The sequence below is a fragment of the Trichophyton verrucosum genome (assembly GCF_000151505.1).
Source record: "Trichophyton verrucosum HKI 0517 chromosome Unknown contig00304_1.f1.exp, whole genome shotgun sequence".
Classification (NCBI taxonomy): Eukaryota; Fungi; Ascomycota; class Eurotiomycetes; order Onygenales; family Arthrodermataceae; genus Trichophyton; species Trichophyton verrucosum.
In genome coordinates, this window is record NW_003315445.1 from 23,275 (window position 1) to 42,681 (window position 19,407).

At 48.8% G+C, this 19,407-nt stretch overlaps 8 protein-coding genes across 8 annotated transcripts; 5 read left to right on the forward strand and 3 right to left on the reverse strand.

The window, feature by feature from the left end:
* Positions 1-1,316: 1,316 nt before the first annotated feature.
* TRV_03741 (uncharacterized protein) lies at positions 1,317-1,577 on the forward strand (the record flags this gene model as incomplete). Its single annotated transcript, XM_003022092.1, has 1 exon — positions 1,317-1,577. One exon carries the CDS (start codon positions 1,317-1,319, stop codon positions 1,575-1,577), a length of 261 nt encoding a protein of 86 aa, XP_003022138.1.
* A 1,158-nt stretch (positions 1,578-2,735) lies between these two features.
* TRV_03742 (arylsulfatase, putative) lies at positions 2,736-4,653 on the forward strand (the record flags this gene model as incomplete). The annotated part of the gene is made up of 4 exons (XM_003022093.1): positions 2,736-2,931; positions 3,041-3,258; positions 3,391-4,337; positions 4,389-4,653. 4 exons carry the CDS (start codon positions 2,736-2,738, stop codon positions 4,651-4,653), a joined length of 1,626 nt encoding a protein of 541 aa, XP_003022139.1.
* Positions 4,654-4,945: 292 nt separating this feature from the next.
* TRV_03743 (uncharacterized protein) lies at positions 4,946-5,373 on the forward strand (the record flags this gene model as incomplete). Its single annotated transcript, XM_003022094.1, has 2 exons — positions 4,946-5,080; positions 5,167-5,373. The coding sequence occupies 2 exons, from the start codon at positions 4,946-4,948 to the stop codon at positions 5,371-5,373; spliced, it is 342 nt and encodes a 113-aa protein (XP_003022140.1).
* Positions 5,374-6,006: 633 nt separating this feature from the next.
* Positions 6,007-6,430, reverse strand: TRV_03744 (uncharacterized protein; the record flags this gene model as incomplete). The annotated part of the gene is made up of 2 exons (XM_003022095.1): positions 6,007-6,306; positions 6,389-6,430. The coding sequence occupies 2 exons, from the start codon at positions 6,428-6,430 to the stop codon at positions 6,007-6,009; spliced, it is 342 nt and encodes a 113-aa protein (XP_003022141.1).
* A 664-nt stretch (positions 6,431-7,094) lies between these two features.
* Positions 7,095-8,363, forward strand: TRV_03745 (uncharacterized protein; the record flags this gene model as incomplete). The annotated part of the gene is made up of 4 exons (XM_003022096.1): positions 7,095-7,317; positions 7,376-7,962; positions 8,026-8,263; positions 8,323-8,363. The coding sequence occupies 4 exons, from the start codon at positions 7,095-7,097 to the stop codon at positions 8,361-8,363; spliced, it is 1,089 nt and encodes a 362-aa protein (XP_003022142.1).
* A 373-nt stretch (positions 8,364-8,736) lies between these two features.
* TRV_03746 (lipase, putative) lies at positions 8,737-10,055 on the forward strand (the record flags this gene model as incomplete). The annotated part of the gene is made up of 2 exons (XM_003022097.1): positions 8,737-9,012; positions 9,102-10,055. The coding sequence occupies 2 exons, from the start codon at positions 8,737-8,739 to the stop codon at positions 10,053-10,055; spliced, it is 1,230 nt and encodes a 409-aa protein (XP_003022143.1).
* Positions 10,056-10,495: 440 nt separating this feature from the next.
* TRV_03747 (uncharacterized protein) lies at positions 10,496-14,360 on the reverse strand (the record flags this gene model as incomplete). Its single annotated transcript, XM_003022098.1, has 3 exons — positions 10,496-11,068; positions 11,152-11,758; positions 11,812-14,360. 3 exons carry the CDS (start codon positions 14,358-14,360, stop codon positions 10,496-10,498), a joined length of 3,729 nt encoding a protein of 1,242 aa, XP_003022144.1.
* A 1,651-nt stretch (positions 14,361-16,011) lies between these two features.
* TRV_03748 (uncharacterized protein) lies at positions 16,012-17,973 on the reverse strand (the record flags this gene model as incomplete). Its single annotated transcript, XM_003022099.1, has 4 exons — positions 16,012-16,431; positions 16,575-17,123; positions 17,195-17,377; positions 17,440-17,973. The coding sequence occupies 4 exons, from the start codon at positions 17,971-17,973 to the stop codon at positions 16,012-16,014; spliced, it is 1,686 nt and encodes a 561-aa protein (XP_003022145.1).
* Between the last annotated feature and the right edge of the window lie 1,434 nt (positions 17,974-19,407).

Consider the following 19,407-nt stretch of genomic DNA (forward strand, 5'->3'; position numbering starts at 1 on the left):
TGTATTAAGCTCAATCGCACTCCATACCGAGATAAGGGCAACGCTCCCTGTGTAACCATTAACCATCAGATACGCTATGAGGTGGATTATAGTGGTACAAGTGAACTCACATAATGGGTCATGGTTGTCAGAGGTCCCAAAGATAGTTGTAGTTCGAATAATGCTGACTATGCAGCAGCTGAAGAGCATGAAAAGTTAGCATACCACGACAAGAGAGCGGGTAGATTCGTGTCTTTAACTCACAATAGGCCAAGGGAAAAGATGAAGATAACCAGTATTTTATCCCTTTTGTTGGATAAGAGTATAATGGATTCTCGGATTGGAAGCGCAAGGATGAAGAAATCAGTGATAACGTTTAATAGTGCATATGAGACTCTCCACTCGGCATTCTCAATGCATTTGTGTGGGACTGCGCGGTTCCAATATGCATATATGGGCTTGCATTGGAACACGGTTGGAAATGTAAAAGCGATGCCAGCCGCGGCGGTTATTGCCATGAGCGCATAGCAGGTCCATACAAACAGCTTCTGGACGTAAAATATCCGTACGAATAGAAGGAGGAATGATATTTTGATAAGAGATAGCGATATCTTGTATGATATTTGTAGGACGTACAAGTACTATATTGACCAAGCAGGATTAGTGAGCATCGATCGAGTCCAAGATTGAATAGTGCCAGCCAGAGGGAACAACCGGGCCAGCTTACCTTTAATGTTAGCACTTTGTCCGCTGGAGAAACATCCCAGGTGTGTTTTCCTAGGCCATGTTCCACGCCTAAGATTGAAGTTTGGTGATTAGCAGCTTTGATCCGGGACGTCTCTTGGATAGTTGCCACTTACAAGTTATCTGTAGGGCAGTGTAGAGAAGCGCGAGGACCTTATATCTCCGTTAAAATAAACAAAAAAAAAAAAAAATCGTAAAATTGCGCGCAGGTCAGGAGTCTTCATACAAACGCAGCCAGTATTGTCCAGTCGTCTGCGCCGATGGAGCGCTTCAGGTATCTCCCAACGAAACGGATGACAACGAGGATGCCTGCGATGACAGCCATGACTAGACATAGTATCGACAGCTTCACTGCCCGCTGTGAGCCATCTGCCATCGGGTTGCTGGGCACCGCTATGCTTCTGTAGAGAAGAGCCGCCATCGCACTTGGCTCGGTGGAGAGCGCAAATCGCAGACAGCAAGATCAGCTCCTAAAAGCCACGAGCAACTATCCCACGCCTGTCAAAAGCCGCTCATGGGGGATCGTTGTTCTCCACGCAAAAAGATGATTCTTGTCCACACCCGCCTGCAGCGAAACCGTTTCGTGTCACGACATGAGTCCAAGTAGGAAGAAACTTCGGAAACGGCTCGTTGCTCCAATCAAGCTAACTGCTCTAGAACGGCAGATAACTAATGGCCAAAAAAAACTAGACGAGGAGGAAGAGGAGGCTTCTGTCAGTGCGCCGGAGAGAGCTCGTCCAACAGGTAGAGTGTTTTTTCTGGCTGCAGCCAGCACGTCTCTGAGCTCCCCGGAAGAAGCTGATTATGATATGATATGGAAATCCCACAAATATGTTAGCCAACCAAGTGTGTAACTCCCTGCGATGCGGGCGAGGATCATCACCAGATTCCATCAACCGCAGCACCTAAAATAGCTGCCAGGTTGATTCCAAGTAGCGAGCGGGTCCTCCGTAGATATCTTCGCAACTCTAGGGCCGGTGTCTGACCACAGGAATCGAGCTGGTTGACAGAGCGATCGCCCGTATCAAGACATCTTCTTCATCTCTGGATCATGATGTGTTTCGAGTCCAAGCGAGCTAGTCGAGCCCTTGCAGGGGGTGAAGGATTTTTTTACCTAACTCTCTCTCGGGATTGTCGTAACACTGCGTCCGTATCAAGAGACGGCAGCACCCAAACCAGCATAACATTTGGTTTAGTGAGCTGCTAACAACCTTAAATCGCCATCCAGCCAGCGTTTAAATGTGAGCGATCCTTCAGATCCGAAGACAGCGGAACTGCGAGCGCGGTCTTCCCGTGCGGAGGCTGCCCGGGTCAAGGCCTGGATCGAGCATTAGCCTGGCACTCGAGTATATTCGTTTTGCTCGCGAGCAGCGGCCGGAATGGTGTGAAGGGCTGGCAGACGGTGCTCTTCGCCTCGAGGGAGGAGTGGCATCAAGGCCCAGCCAGTCCAAGTAGATGAAGCCTGCACGCCACCCAGAGGCTACTGGGAAGAACTCGTAATGAGGTTTGGTGCATTCGTTAGCTGCGTTGGCTAGCTGCTGGGGGGGGGGGTCTCCCTCCCCCAGAGACGGGCCATCTTATTCCATGCGGATGCCCACAATAATCATGTCCCCCTTTTCGCCAGGATTGAAGCCTCTCTGGCCTTCGGAGTCCGAACAAGCGCATGGCGTTGACTGGAGGAAGTGGGCTGTTGGACAAAACTCCATCGTTGGGACCCTCCCCTCGCCCCCCTCCCTTGCTAGCTTGCTAAGGTGTTCTGTATGACATGATTAATTGTAGGAAGCGGAGAATGGGATGCAGGATAACTAACTGCCCAATACAAGTCTCCTCCCTTTTGCAGGGCGTTGAAACAGGTTGCCGTGAATATCACTTCCCGGGGGGGTGTTCATCCTCTGAACACTGCCTGTACATAAGAAGCTGCTCCCCCCCCCCCCTGCTGCTGCTCGCGAGATCCATGCTGCTGATTGCCAGTCAGCCAGCCAGCGAGCCAGAAAAGAAACGAGACGCAGAAGATGGCTTCACGACCGAATTTCCTTGTGATTGTCGCCGATGACCTGGGCTTCTCGGATGCAGGCTGCTTCGGCGGCGAGATCAAGACACCTCACATCGACAGCATCGCCAGCAATGGAGGAGTGCGATTCACAGACTTCCACGCAGCGGCCGCCTGCTCGCCCACGCGCTCGATGCTGCTCTCTGGCACTGATAACCGTAAATAATATGCTGAACCCCTGAACCATTCGCTCCGTATATGCAATGGTGACCCCTAGTGGGAAAAAACAAGACTGACAAGCAGCCCGCGCGCCCATCAATCGTGTAGACATCGCCGGCCTGGGGACGATGAACGAGAATCAGACCGAGTTCCAGCGCGGCAAGCCTGGGTATGAAGGCTACTTGAACGACCGAGTCGTCGCCCTGTCGGAGCTCTTGCGGGATGCAGGCTACCAAACCCTGATGTCTGGTAAATGGCACCTGGGGCTGGATCCAGATCACACGCCTCATGCACGCGGCTTCGATCGATCATATTCTCTGCTTCCAGTATGGCTGCTCTGCTTTTCTTTTCTTTTCTTGCATTATTTTTTGCGTTTAGCGGGCGTTTTGACTCGGCCGCCGTCAGCCTCGTTTCGTTTAACTAATGCATGGAGTTCTTCTTTTTGATATCGGTTGCAGGGAGCAGCAAACCACTATGGCTGGGAACCGCAGCTCCAGAATCCAGACGAGAAAGCTCCCGGCTTGATGTCGCATATGCCGAGCATCTATGTAGAAGACGATAGGCGTATCGACCCCAGTGAGCTCGGGGAGAACTTCTACTCCAGCGTTGCTTTTACGGACAAGATGCTCGAGTATCTCAGGGGTAAGGACGCAGAGAAACCCTTCTTTGCCTACCTCCCTTACTCGGCGCCGCACTGGCCCTTACAGGCTCCCCGGAAAGATATCGACGACTACCGGGGCGTCTACGATGAGGGGCCGGAAGCTCTTCGCCAGAAACGCCTTCGCAAGCTTGAGGAGCTTGGCTTGATACCAGCGGGAACCGCGCCTCACGACGTGGTCGTCATGGGCAATCGCATGATGTCCAGGTTCTGGCACGACCTGACCCCTGAGGAGCGCCGGTTCTCGTCTCGATGTATGGAAGTGTACGCGGCCATGGTCCAGTGTATGGACACCCAGATCGGCCGCGTCCTCGACCAGCTCCGCCAGTCCGGAGACATGGAAAATACCCTCGTCATCTTCATGTCTGACAATGGCGCGGAGGGAGCGCTTCTGGAGGCCCTGCCGGTCGTGCAGAACAATATATTCGAGCACATAGACCAGTACTACGACAACTCCATCGAGAACCTGGGGGCCTACAACTCCTTTATCTGGTACGGTCCTCACTGGGCGTCTGCAGCCACTGCTCCGTCCCGGCTGTATAAGATGTTCACTAGCGAGGGCGGCATACGGGTTCCCCTTATCCTCAACTACCCTCCTCTCACGGCTGGGAAGGCCGGTATAGACCATACCTTTGGCACTGTCATGGATATTGCACCTACACTTCTTGAGCTTGCGGGTATCAAACACCCTGCCCCGTCTTACAGATCCAGGCCCGTCTACCCCATGCGAGGATCATCGTGGCTACCGTATCTTAAGGGAGAACGGACATAGATACATGATGAGGACCATGTTACTAGCTGGGAGCTCTTTGGCCGCCAGGCGGTGCGCCAGGGAGACTGGAAGGCATTGCATATCCCGAAGCCCGTTGGGCCTGGGAAATGGCAGCTGTACAATCTGAGTGAGGATCCGGGCGAGACAAAGGACCTGGGAGAGCTTTTCCCGGACAAGCTGGCTGCCCTCATTGCTGAATGGAAAAAGTATGAAAAGGACGTAGGCGTCGTTGGAGCCATGCAATATGGAGTGCTGGGTGTAGACGACCAGGATGTAATCCAACAGTGGTGATGCCATATACATCGACCGTCATTCGCAATATATAACGTTGATATAGATGCATAGCAGTTATTTGGATATAAAAATTATTTAAATGGTTACTCTGCAATTATCGGGTCAATGTATGGTTGATTTAGTTAGTTTGTAGGGGAAAATAGCTAACTAAAGTATTCAAATTTCGACTCAGTGAGATCTTTTTTTTTTTTATTCAAGCATTTATTAAGAGAGACCATGCAAAGAAGACATACCCCAGCCGTCATCATCCATACGGTAGATGCCCGAGACTGAGGTCCCCAGGCTAAACATGAAGCTGTCGATTTTCCCGTTCCTGACTAGCGATGAGTTCTCGCAGGCCTGTCGGGAATTCATACGCTTGGTGGACGGCTGTGATGGCCAGTTGGAGCCCCTTGGATGGACAAAGGCCAGATTCGATGAAACCGTATGCGTGCTCATCTCGCTACCTGGGCTTGTCTCGTATATGGACAGAAGCGTTCGTACCTCTGAAACCAGCTAACGAGGATATAGGGTGCTGAACCTGTTTTGGTGGTGAGGAAATATACGGACCGCGACAGCCAGCCTACAGAGTCTACAGAGACGGAACCAGGCGTTGGCGAGAAAAATGCCAATATTAAAGACGAAGAAGAAGATATAGAAGAGAAAGAAGATGACCCTGTTCGACAAATCCTCTGTATTCAACAACCGAGTCTGATTACGTCTATTCTAACCTTTTGATATGCAGGATGCTTTGGTTCGACAGCCAGTTTCTACTCGCAAAAGTGAAGTAGAGTATCATGTTATGCTATCTCAAACATATCGGGTCCCTGTGCTATACTTCTTCTTGCCAGGGGGCCCACCGTGTGGACCGAAAGAGCTTCACAATATGTACAACTCGCTAGTTCCAACACAGTTCAGGTCTGAGTTGAGAGACGTAGGAGTCATGGGGGGCGTAAGCATCACTGTGAGTCAATATCCTATGCTTCCTCGAAAATTTGGCTTTCTCGCCTTGAAAGGTCAAAGGCTCATCAAAAAACTAATGATCAGAACCACCCTCTAACCGGAATACCGGTATATTTTGTCCACCCATGTGCTACCAGCGAGGCGCTAAAGAGTGTAGCGGGAGACAAGGAGCAGACGACTGAGACATATCTGCTATTATGGATAGGGTTGGTAGGAAATTGTGTCGGGCTAAACGTTCCGCTGGAAGTTGTTGCACAGGCAGGGAATTCATAACGGACGCGCGGAGGTGGTTGCTGCTTTTTGATTAGTTACCCTGTCTTTTTTTGTTTATTTTTGCCGAGCTGCAGATCTCTGCACTGAGCATTTGGTTCTTGATAGACCATGTCGTTGCAACAAATTCATGGCTGATTAATCCTCATCGGAAGATGCTTCCATAGACACGTCACTTTCCTCGTCCATAGGTGCTTCGCCATCACTTTCCTCCTCCCGTGTTCGTTTCACACCCTGTGGTGGTGCTGGCTCGGCAGCCTCGCCATTGGCCGGTTTAGGTGGTATGGAAGTGGTAGCAGTGGCCGCGGAAGGCGGAGCATTGAAAATAGATTTCTGAAGCTCCGTTGATATTCCCTGGTCTTCGTTCGGGCCTGATGGATTGTAAGTGCCCCGCAACTTGGCAATTATATCTGAGTTTCCTTTGGCATAAACAATTTTCTAAAAGAGAAGTTAGCCAGATAGATAACCTTTTTGAAAATTGTCATATGTTGTTTTAACAGGCCAATTGTAAAATGCATACCATTTCTTTTCCAAAGAAATCGAAGCCTTGGAGCGCCCTCATCGCCTGTGTGCTCGTTTGAACGTCCCTAAACACAATGTGTGCTTGGCCGCGCATACCCTTCGATCTCATGGCTACCACATCGAGAACCGCGCCGTAGGTAGAGAAAAGGGTGTAGAGAGCGGTCCTCAGATCGGGTTTCTTAATCTTATCGGGGAGGTTTGTGCAGTACAGCCTTTGTTAAAGTCAGTTCTCTACATCATCACAATAGATAGGGACCTGGGGTTTGCTTTGCTCCCAACTCACGTCTGATTTGGCGCGCCAACATTGGTAGGGGCGGTGTTCGAAGCCATTGTCAAAGATTAGCAGCCGGAATAGCAGCTTCTCTTCCAATCTGCGTATCTATGTAGAATCAACGCGAGTATCTGTGTTCGACCGGTGTTGTTGCTCCCAAAATCCAGCAGTTTAACATGTCGGTTTTTCGCTTTGGAGCTTCTTCGAAGCTGTGTGGATGAGAGAGGGTCACGTGAGTATAATATTACATAATCCGCATAGTTACGAGTTTCGCGGGGGCTTTTTGGGATAAGAAACAACAACGATAGAGGCGACGACGACGACGACGACGACGACAAGGAGAAACGGTTGTTGTAGCTGCTATTGTATGGGCTGATTGAAGAGAATAAGGCGATAGTAGAGAGCTCCTCCTATCGCATTTTGTCTAGACGCTATGGCACCCCCCGAAGCCCACCACCTTTTCCACCGGCCGATTGCGGACCACTCGTTCTCGTCGGACAGAGGCACTCTCGCAGTGGCCAAGGACAATGTTGTCGAGCTCTACGAGACGGCAGGCAATAAGTACACCTTGAAAGAGGAGCTTAAAGGCCACGACAAAACCGTTACCAGTGTAGACGTTGCTCCCAAGAGCGGGCAGATCGTGACCTGTTCCCAAGGTATGGATGTAACCTCTGTTGGAGAAGCAGCTGCTGAACTACGGATGCAATGATACAGACAGAAATGCCTATGTATGGGAACAAACCGGCTCTGGATGGAAACCTACGCTCGTGCTGCTTCGAATTAACCGTGCCGCCACTTTTGTCCGCTGGTCCCCCTCCGAGCAGAAGTTCGCTGTTGGATCAGGCGCCCGCGTTGTTGCAGTGTGTTACTTTGAAGAGGAGAATGACTGGTGGATTTCTAAACACCTGAAGAAGCCGATTCGAAGTACCATCACTACCCTTGCATGGCACCCCAACTCCGTCTTCCTCGCAACCGGCTCGACAGACTCGCACTGCAGAGTGCTTTCTAGTTACATCAAGGGAATTGACCAGCGCCCGGAACCCAGTGTTTGGGGTGAGAGGGTTCCCTTCAACACCAACTGTGGAGAATACTTGAACGATTCTGCTGGATGGGTCCATGGCTGTGCCTTTTCCCCGAGTGGTGATGCTTTGGCATTTACTTGTCATGACAGCAGCGTTACTGTGGTGTACCCATCTGCCCCGGATCAGCCTCCCCGTGCCATGTTGAACATTAGTACGAGATTGCTGCCATTCATGAGCTTGGTTTGGATTAGTGAGAACGAGATAGCCGCAGCTGGCCATGTAAGAGGCTCTCTTTTATGTTTCATTTAACCTTAATGCTGATGCTGATGATTTTAACGACAGGATTGCCAAATTTATCGTCTCAACGGAGATGAAGCCGGCTGGAAGCTGGCTGGATCTCTCGAGGTTAAAGCGGCCACTAGAGGTGCTGTTGCCGAAGAGTCCGCGCTCAACAAATTCAGGCAAATGGATTTGAAGGGCAGCACCAAGGATGACTCTAAACTCCAGAGTGTTCACCAGAACACAATCTCAACTCTTAGGGTCTACTCTGAGGACGGTGGTACTGTTAAGAAGATCAGCTGTAAGTTTACTACCCCTCGTCCTACCTTTCGTGTCTGCAACTACTAACTGTGACTACAGCTAGCGGTGTCGATGGTAGAGTTGTTATTTGGGATGTGTAATGCTCGATACCATGTTGACATATCTAGAATACCTTCTTGCTAGGTAGAGTGACAAAGATGACGATACATATTCGTTAGCAGGTATTTTAACCAAAAAATCGGAACGTCGAGTCTGTAGAAATAAAGTAGAATTTAAGTTAAGGTTGGATGCGGCTCCGTGATTAGATCAGCTGATGACATCAGAGTGACTTTTCTCTTTCCGTCTCAACTTCGTCGCGCTCGCTTTTCCTCTTTCTCCGTGGCGTGATCATAAAAACCCAAAGAGGCATCACGCTGACGGGCGTTGCACGTATAAAATAGCATGCTCCCTGTGATGAATTTTGTCCTTTTCCTTCTCAACTCTCTATCCTTGACTCCATAACCATAGTTAGCCATGGCTCGTGTCAGCATTCTCCTCTTAGGTGCTGCGATACTGCACTCGCTTCTACCTACAGCGACCACGGCTGGTCGGGTTGCGCAAGATGATGAGGGCTATAGTGTGCCGTACTTTGAGAATACCGGACGCCAAGTGTCACAGCCTCTATTTGAGGAACTTAACGAGCTCGCTAATATCGTCGATATAGCGTACTGTGTTGGGAACTGGGGCATGACCAAACCGTTTAGCTGTCCGGGCCTGTGCGAGCAGTTCCCCAACTTTGAGCTAGTGAAGGTAAGTATCTTCTCTTTTTTTGTAAAAAATAATGTCGTATACACCTGGAGAATGGTAGTGATGTGAATCATACTGACTTTACTGTGCAGACCTGGAACACAGGCCCTCTGCTCTCCGATTCTTGCGGGTACATTGCTCTTTCCCACCCTCCGTCAGCGAAGAGAATCATAGTATCGTTCCGAGGAACTTATTCTATCGTAAACGCCATAGCGGATCTCTCTGTTGCTCCACAGGTTTACGTGCCTTATCCAAACGGAAAGGAGCACCCCTATGCAAAATGCGATAACTGTACCGCACATGGTGGTTTCATGCGTTCATGGGAGAATACGCGACCGGAGATAATACCCGATCTTATAGAGGCTATGATGAAGTACCCGGATTACCAACTAGTTGTCACAGGCCACTCACTTGGTGGTGCCGTGGCCGCTTTGGGGAGCCTTGAGTTCAAGTTGCGAGGCTGGAATCCTCATGTAACCACATTTGGTGAGCCCCGAATAGGGAACCAGGCACTGGCGGATTATTTCGATAAGGTGTTCGGCCTTAACTCGACGGCCCCTTCGAATGCAGGCCTCGGGTATGACCTTCATCTCCCATACCGCCGCGTAACCCATACCAATGATCCTGTTCCCCTCCTTCCTCCACCTAGTTTGGATTATCGTATGCATTCGGGTGAAATTTTCATCACCAAGGTCGATGTTCCTCCGGCTATCACTGATCTGCGTGTCTGTTATGGGCCCACTGACCCAACTTGTATCAGTGAGGAAGAGCAAGAGTATGTCCGTAAGTTACAGGATGCACTACCGTGGATGCCATCCGGTATGCCTGATAATGATCAGAGCCCACTTGACCCCGAAAACGCAGACTCTGAGGTTGATACTGAGATGGTCAAACCGTGGGAACTTTTCTTTGCCCACCGTGATTACTTCCATCGAGTAGGTATATGTTTTCCAAATATCTTTGGCTCTCCCGACAAAAGTGATAAGAATAAGAAATCACCTTGGTGGAAATTCAAATGGCTTTTCCCTGGCCATGACAATCTGTGAATGAAATTATGTCGGGATATTTTTGGATATTTAGGAGTTTCAAGATACCCCATGGTTTTCTTTTCTTTCTTTTTTTTTTTTTTTTTTTTTTTGGAGTCAGAATTGTTTCTATATTATATACCCAGGCATTCCTTCGCTGTTCGAGTACAAGTCTAGTTTCATCGTCACTCATTTTCATTTCGTTTAAACTGCTTAGGTGAGGCATAGTTCTAGAATATACATCAAAGGCTCATTTCAATACCGATTAGAAAACCCAGATGCAAAATTAATCTGCAACAAACAGAAAAGGAATAAGGCGTTACATCGCTAGAAAAGCAAACATGACAGACGCTTAGCAAGAAAGATAAATATATCAAAGAAGATCGCCAGCAAAATCAACTTGGTATATGAATATATGAATGGTCCCTCCCGCAGTTCTCAAAATAAGGTACTTTGCATAATTACCTGCCCAGTTCCAAGCTAGGAACGATAACAGGGCCAAATTTAACCACATTGCCAAACGAACCTTCTCCCTGTACCAAAAAGTCTACTGCAAGGCTCAATTTCGGAAACGAGCCAGTGGCAGAGTTGTTCGGTGGGTACATGGGGGATTGCATACCACTGTATGCGGCTTGAACTGCATCAGGGTCATATCCAACGATTGCAACGTAGTTTCTTCTGCCCATAAGCTTTCGGTGTTCTCTTGGTTGACCAGAAACATCAGTTTGGAAAAGTTCCATCATGTCCTCCTTTGTATCTGAGACTTGGGCGGTGACTGATCGCTGGCCGTTTGTGGGTATGTAGAGAGGTTTGTTATTTCCATGGAGTAGTTTAAGAATGTATGAGGGGGGAGGAGCATTGACTACTGCAGAAGAAATGATTTGGTACATTGTTTTGTGATCTGTTGGGTGTGAAGGGTCGTGAACGAGTCCAGCTCCGCAGCAGTTTACTGCACCAGAGAGGAATGTCATTCTAATACTTCGTTGGTGTGCAATTCCTTGGAGGGTGCGGATAAGATATGTTCTCTCCAGGTCCTGATGAGCAATTGTGTGAGCCATGGTACGGAAAATAATAATAATAATAATAATAATAGATATAAGGATGAGCAATCGCTTACCTTCGATTCATGGGTCCATTGGTCTTTCAGCTCATCGAAAATATCAATTTCACCAAACGGACTCAGCACACTGCCCATTAAGCCAGATTTTCCCACAGCTCGTTTAACCGAGTCAAATCCTGAGCCCACCGCACTCTTAGCACCGACAACACCAGCAACAGAGCTCGTGACTCTTCCAAGCATGTTGTAAGCTCCAGTCACAGCCTTTTTGCCGGTAGCAACAGTCTGGACGAAATGTTCTGCGGATTCTAGGCGCGGGTAAACCAGAGGTACTGAAACCATCCATATGCAGTGTTGGACACTGGGAGGGAGGGTTGCAACTTTGGGGAAGATGCCTTGATATGTTGGACCAGCAAGCACTTGGTGAGGGCTTCTCTCGGAGCGGCAGTCAGGACCGACAACCGCAATAGCAGGGCCAAGATATTTAATGAAATGCCAACCGGTTCCGGTGATAGTAAACAGGTCAGAGTCATCTACGACGTGCCGTAGAACCTCTAGGGTGGTATGGTGCTGGAAAAGGAGATACATTTCAATTCCAAGCCGGCCAATGTTTTTGAACATGTTTGAAAACTGCATATGGTCGGGGTATGAGCCAAAGCCATCAAAACTAAACAGTAGGTAAATACGTGCTCCACAAATAGTACGGCATCAAACACTTACATGTCATGGTCGTCGACCTGAGAAATATGAGGCAGCTGAGCGAAAGCCTCCCTCAAATGGGGTTGGTCAAAATGGCTGGTATAGTAATGGAAATAGGCATGGGTTACATCCTCTTCCAGTGCAGCAGTCCAAGGTGCAGTTTTCCTAGCCTCCTTACCGCTGATAGCAAGCCATTGCTTGAGAGAAGGGACCTCCTTCCACAGCCGGTCAGCGTTGATCTGCCCTCCAAGGCACAATTGGGCATGGAATCCGCCACATTCGACGTGCTTTTGCATGATATCTTTCCACATGTAGCCCACCCCACCCAAACGAGATCTTTCGTTGGCATTTATGTTCAAAGCAAAGTCATTGCCTGAAGTGGCCACAACCCTCCATGCTGTTTCATGTCGTCCGGCGACTAAGAATTCGTAACGAGTGCAGCCAAGGTGGGAGGTAATAGCATAGGTCCATTTGTGAGACGAGTTGTCATCCATTTGTATGTCAATACTATATTTATAGAATATCCATCGTTGGTGGCTAGCAATGCGCGCTGGTTGGAGCTGTCTTGGGTTTGGCGATAGATCGGTGCTCTTGTGTATATGGATTGTTGGAGGCTGCGATGCATCAGTCACAAGCAAAATGGAGCCCAGCCAAAGGCCTCGCTCCATATCCATGTTGGTATACCGCAAGTAAGGACCGAAATATACACCGTTCGTGGGGGCAACTTTATACATTTCTACGCCGCTTGCAGGCGGTGGTCCTACAAAGCCACTATTCATTCCCATAACACTTCCTTCGTATCCAGGAGTCATCGGCAAACCTGGGGAAGGCATAGGCTGACCAAAGGCGGACAGGGCGGGAGATGCTAAAGGTTGTCCAAATGCAGATAGAGCTGGAGAGGCCAAGGGTTTTGCAAAGGAGAGTCCAGGAGATGTCAGTCCGTGACCACCAAATGTGCTGTGGCCAGGAGACATGGGTGTCTCATTTAGATTAAGCGGCGTGGGACCCTTGGGGAATTCCCACTGAGTGGATTGTGTGGGCAAATGAATGTAGTAGTATTGACCAGAATTGGGGTCCAAGTGGGCTATCCAACCTTCTGGAAGTGGAGGCGGAGAAGCTGGCCCAGGTCCAGGATGTGCCGAAGAAGGCTCGCTCTGCTTCGATGAGGACGGAAACGCAGATGGTCCGGCTTGGAAGTTATGCTGGCTTGGAGTTCCGGTATGTGCTTGACGGGAGTCATTTGCGAACGCAGGATGGCTTTGTATTGATGGCTGCGAGCCAGCTACAGATGGAGGGCCACTGGCCGCTACGGACCCTGCGATAGGTGGATATTGAGCGGTAGGCCCACCATGCTTTTCTTGAGGGTATGCCATATTCTGTCCACCCATTACGCTTGAGTATGCTGGCGGCGGGGACGCGGTCATATTCAGTCTTTGGAAATCATCCTCCAGTTGGCCCTGCGGATTATTATTACTATGATTGTGGTTATTAGTAGTAGTGGCAGTACTCGTAGGAGCCGTGACGGCTGTAGTGATAGGTTGTGGTGCCCTGGATACTTGGCTGGAGGGTCCTTCGGTCACTGGGACTGGAGTGACATCCGAGTCACCTTGATAGATTCTTGGAGGACCATGGGGCTCAGTTCCTGGTTGTTCAGTTGGCGTCCATGGACGCGGTGGTGCAACTGCAGCGTGCTGTACAGTTGGAGGATTGCTTCTTCCTGGAATACCACTGTATTGTTGCGCCCTTTGCTGTGCCGCATGATTGTGAGCATGAATGCTGCTCAGAGTTGCTGCGCCGGCAATTCCAGAAGCGGCGTAACGAGCCTCAATATCCGAACTCGGCTGTTGCCCAGGCCCAACTATCGGGGTTTCTGGCGGCGGAGGGGAACCGCGCTGGGCCTTTGTAGTAGAAGTGGAGGCAGTCGAATCGATTCGGTTTATAGAACTAGTCGGCGCTTGAAGATTGCTAGAGGAAGTAACAGACTGTGTAGGAGGAGGCCAATACTGCTGGTGGTATTCCGGGTATGGATTCACAACAACCGATGGATTGTTGTTCTGGGTAGAAGAACTAGGCTGTTGAGGAGCCGCTCTCTGTGGAAGACGCTGAAAGAGGCCTTCCTTGTCAGGGCTCTCGGCTGTTGGCGATTCCAGCTGTTTTGGCGCAGCGGCACCTCTTCTCTCCGCAAGGCTGGACTGGGCTTGTTTGGGATCACGTCTATCCTGCGGTTTTAGGGCTGCAGGTATATCGGCATTACTAGACGCTGGTGAAGAGAGTGAGGCAGGTGAGTAGGTTGTTTGGCTGGGCTTTCTCGAGTCGCTCTGCTGAGAGCTGTTGTTCTGATTCCATGATTGATCCTGTGCCCTTCGATCGTCGGGGTATGGCAGTGGGGATACCGATGGCTGAGCGGTACCCTGACGGTCTGGTTGGGGGTTCGACGAGCTGCTGGGAGCAGGTGAAGGAGTGCCTCGTTTTGCAACTCGAAGAGGCGAGACAATCGGCTGTTCATGGCCGGAGGGCGAGTTTAGGAACATCTCGTCCCCTTCTTTGCCGGTATTGTGACCAGAGCTCATTGCGCTTGTCTCAGAGAGTCATCGAGATCTATCAACAAGCACTTTATGCAGCCTTATCACACTTCAGCGCAAAGCAACTCCTTCTGATAGATGTAAACCGCCAGCTGCTGCTGCCACGGTTCGGCGGGGAAAAACAGTCCCACGTTAACTAAAGTGGGGAGAAGAAGGCTTGATGCTGAATAGATGAGAATGTCAGGTCACTTTGAATATGGTTATCTTGGAAATGATGAAGAAAGGACGGAGGGGGTGGATGTATGCCAGAATATCAGTGTCAACCCTCAGCTCGACGAAGAAATTCTCCCTCGACTCTGTCCCCTCCCTCCCCTGGAGCTTCGTGTGATAGACGGCCAAGTTAACGCCAAGGGTAAGAGCTGGCGGCTACACAGGCCGCACACGAGATGATTGGGTCCTCGCCGGGAGATTGATCATGGCCCAACGTGAAACCTGACGACTTGCATCTGGGGACAGCGATTGGCTCAGGGAAGAGGCCGTCAGCCACCGGCGGGCCACGCATCGACGTCGCAAGCCCCCTTCATTCGTCGGCCGTTCAGGAGCAGGCCGCCTTAGCGCCGGGAACCCTGCAGACATTCAGCATGCACCTTCAACAATGCGATGTTGGAAGATCAAAACTGCGGAAGAATGTCAGCGGTTTTTCAGTCGAAGTCAAGGTAGACTTTGAGCACTTTCTAATCGGGATAAATAACCACGGAAACGCTCACAGTAACTGTTGAAGAACTCTTACATTCCTTTCTCCTATTCAATGGGTGTTATTCCCGTGTGGAGAGATTGCCAGTTCCGTTGATTCGCTTGGTAACTAGTGGTATCATCGAGCCTTGGAAAAGTTCGTTCACTGGTGAGTTAACCTTGTCAGTGGCTGAGGTGATAACTGGATGAACATCGAATGGCCATACAAAATGATCACATCGACCAGCAAGCCTCAGCCACACAAACTGCACAGGCTGCACAAGCCATTCTGGTCGGGCTGTCAATACGATAGCCGATAGTGTCTTTTCACGTGCACGACATGTAACTGTTCGTTTGACCATCCCTCAGCGGTTCGGGCCTACAATGGCCCTTCAGTCCCTTTCGAGTGCTCATATATGGCAGTGTCCTTGCCTGCTGGCCAGGCCCTGCTTTCTTGTGCAGTCTCCGGTATGAATTCCAGAGACGTCCAACGGCCTTGATTGAATCCGAGCATACACATTCCTTGTCCGCTCTTGCGAGAAAATGTCTTGAGCGCCAATCGACTTATGTGTACTGGCCATGGTCTAGTTGGACTCTTGGGGCCATAACGAATTAACTAATAGTGCGAAATAATGCCAAGTCGATAGCCATTGAGGCTCTGAGGAGCTAAACAGCCTGGGACATCTAGTAAGATGTTTGGTTTGCAGCAACTAAGGTCCAGACACAAGTGGAGGCCTTAAAGGTTCGAGATTGGAACATATTCAATGAACAATAATGAATGAACCATGAAAACAAGGGAATGTTATACAAAAATAGAGTCCAAAATGCTTCGCTCCTATGCCTAAAATTACCAGTAATTCAAAACAGGTACCACTAACACCAATTGTGCACAAATGCTATCAGAGGCTTAAGGGGGAATAAGTCAATGAAAAATCACAAATAGGAAATGAGAATAATGAGATATCGGTTATAAACCAAAATTAACCAACTGTAGTCCCTGTTTAGCCATGATATCAAGCCAGTCAACGTCAAATGCATGGCCACGTCTCATATAGGCGTTTGTTTGATGCTGATATACTGTCTGCAATAACTGACGAGTAGTGGCAACATTACGGCCAACTCCCTCGTTTGCTTCGAAATTAGACAGTATATCGAGTGCTATCATCTTATGGGTAGGCGAAGTAGCGGCTACTCCAGCAATGAAGGTAGGGAATATGATAAATCGAAGATCGTACCTGCCCATGCTAGTGATCTCATTGGCAATGGAGAGGATAGCCGATATGCGTTGGTCAATGTCCAAGGCGGATATGGCACTGGTCTCCGCGGCTTGGTTGGGCCACATGCTGATATAGGAATATACCATGCAGCTATTGAAGAGTGTTGAGCACTAAATTGGAGGAGACATTAGTATGGTCTGTAGGTAGAAGCCCAGGTAGGCGAGAAGTATGAGAAGATAGAATTACAACAAAACAAAACACAGACGGGACTGTTCACATGAATGGAAGAGATGGTGGGGAAAGTGGAACGTACGTGTTGAAATACCTCCTTTGAACGGGGAGGCAATTGATGCACTTGTTGCTGGAATAAAGATACTCGGGGTGTTGTCCATAGCTGGATGAAAGATTGCTGAATATCAAAAAGTCGCTTCTCTTTGGCAGCGCGGCCCAGCAAAGTACAGCCGATTGACCCGTCTGGAAAAGTCTGGGATACGGTATCTCGTCGGCAGTCAGCAGCAAGGATACCAAGTCTGATAGCAAGGATAAAAGTATCTCGATTTAGACGAAGCATCACTGGGAGAGTGTGCTCTTCTCCGGGGAAGATCATGCTTTTTCCATCTTCACCGATAGGATATAGCTGTGACAGAGCGGCCGGTATCATATCGTGAGCTAGTAAGTTACGCACAAAGTCACCCGTGCCGGCTCCGGTGAACATTGCATATAGGTCGATCCAACAGATCCACCAAACGACAAAAGGAAATGGCTCTCTTTGCAGTATTGCACCTCTCATATAGCAAATTCGTATTAATCTCTGGATATGATGAGACCACAGATTTGAACCGCCTGGCTCTGCAGCAGCAATCTAAATATGAAATACATGTAAGTACATCGAAGTTGGCCAATGTGGAGAAAGATAGGGTGAGATATATGTACCTCATATATTAAGAGAAGAAAATGTGTCAAAAATACTCCATCTGACGATAGATCCTGATGACTTCTCATACTTGTTTGGAGAAACGGAAGTGTTTGTTGGTAGTGCTGCAGTGAATCTATACTCTTTGACGGATCCTGGCGAGATAAGCTCAAGGCAGAAACGGCCATCATTGCATGGAAAAGCTAATAAAAGAGCATTAGTTATCGGTGTTTGTACATAAGTTAAAAACTTTTTAGGAACTCACAGGTAGAAAGTTGGCTGCTTCCTTTTCAAAGATATCAGCCCCGGGCATGTTGATGTCACTAGCATGTGCATGGTTATGTCCAAGCCCCACTTGAACGAGATGCTTCCATACGACATTCCTGAAATGGCCCAGTAACTTTGCATCCTCCAAATTGCCGGTTGATCCAATGAATATCGGGTGTTTTGGTTTGTTTGCGTCCGTTAGGTGACTATCCTCATACTCTTCAGGCGATTTGGATCTGGAAGTTACAGTCAGGGGGGATGACCGCATTGATTTCCAGTAGCTTGTATTCAAAGCCATGGAGTCTTCAAACTTCGCCAATATCACGACGTTTGGGTCTGATGATTCTGTAGATGACCGAGGTCGAGACTTGGAAGTATTTCGTTTATGGGAAGCAGATTGGGAAGGCCTGACAGTCCTTTTTATTGGAGGGAGTTCGTCTTGGGAGTCTTCACTGTCGTCTGTGAGATTTGCGAAGCTATCCGGGTTCACCACGACATGATACGTTCCAGGACGATAACACTCCGCTTTCATTTCCCGCTCTATATCTGTAGTCAATGATGCAAAGGGAGGGAGAATGTCATCGCTAGTCGAGCTGGTAGTTGAGCCGGAGCTTCCTTCTGAAGGTGAGGAAGAAGATGCTTATCTGGAGTGTTAGCTGCGCAATATCAACTAGATAACAGAAGATCGAGCGTACAGTCCCAAACGGCATTTCCAGATATAGAAACATCTTGCATCCTTTCCATGACCTTCAACGTATCGTCTCGGAACGAAAGCCTTGGACTATAGTCACATTCATGGCCCAACCGAGTGCATTGCTATCAAATCGATTAGGACAAGTATAACAGCGAAAATAATTTTGCGAGGGTACTTACACCACATTTTGGATGGCCTTCGTCACATTTTACTAGATGGAACATTAGCAGTTGCGAGTGATAATATAAGTTGACGCAGCTCCTCACCTTTTCGCGCCTGTGGATGAAATAAAAAACCAGAAAAGTGAGCATTTCTGAGGTTTATTTACATAACGAAAGGGGTGAATAGGGTGATAGTTACCCTACAAGTCCTGAATTTTCAGATAATGATTAGACAAACTGGGTGAATTGCCATACGCAAATGCAACGGGGTTCAGATCCTGCTTACCAGCAGCCTGTTTTTGACCTTGGAGGTAAACGTACCCTTGTCGGCATTTTAAGCTTAGAGGGTTCCAGGTCCCATCCCCTGTCTAGACTTGACAACTTGGGCATGCCATATTTTGGAGCGATTGGTGGCAGTGACTGAGAATGTTTTGTTGAAGCCATACTAAACGTATTGTTTTCTCCTTCTATTGGAATGGACTCTCGGTTGGATTGACCGTAACTGCTGCCGGACTGTAAATGGATGTATTTAACTGGTGCAAAGGAGGCGTATGATTTTGAGCACTGTGAGTGAAAGTGGATTGGACTTGTGCATGTAACGGTAATTTCACTATATATAGCTGTCGCCCTGCCTGTGAGGTAGCCCCTTAACGGCTTAGTGGCACCGGTCGAATTGTTCAAAGACGGCAGTACCATGAAAAATCAGATACTGACCTGGTAAGTGCCATCGAGGGAATAAATTGCGTAAGAAGGCAAAAAAGGACAAAAAATGAGGATATGGATGTGGCGTTGCGACTCCTTCAAATATGTCAACTGTCAGAATGCAGAGTAGCATGAGTTTAGAACACTTCCGTGATAGCCATGATAATCACAAAAAAGTTCCACTAGCTGGTGTTGTAGCATAATTTGGATGTCCCCGGCGGCGTCCGTTGGTCTACGGAGGGAATGGTTGGACGTTTTGAGGTTGTAGTTTACAGGTTGACCTGTAGACCACGCGGACCATAATGACCTTAACCCACAAGCTAATCGCCAGCGAAACGCGCTTACGAGCTAAGCATCCGAATAAATAAGCAAGGTAGCTTTGAACCTGGGGTATTTTGCTCTCTGTAGT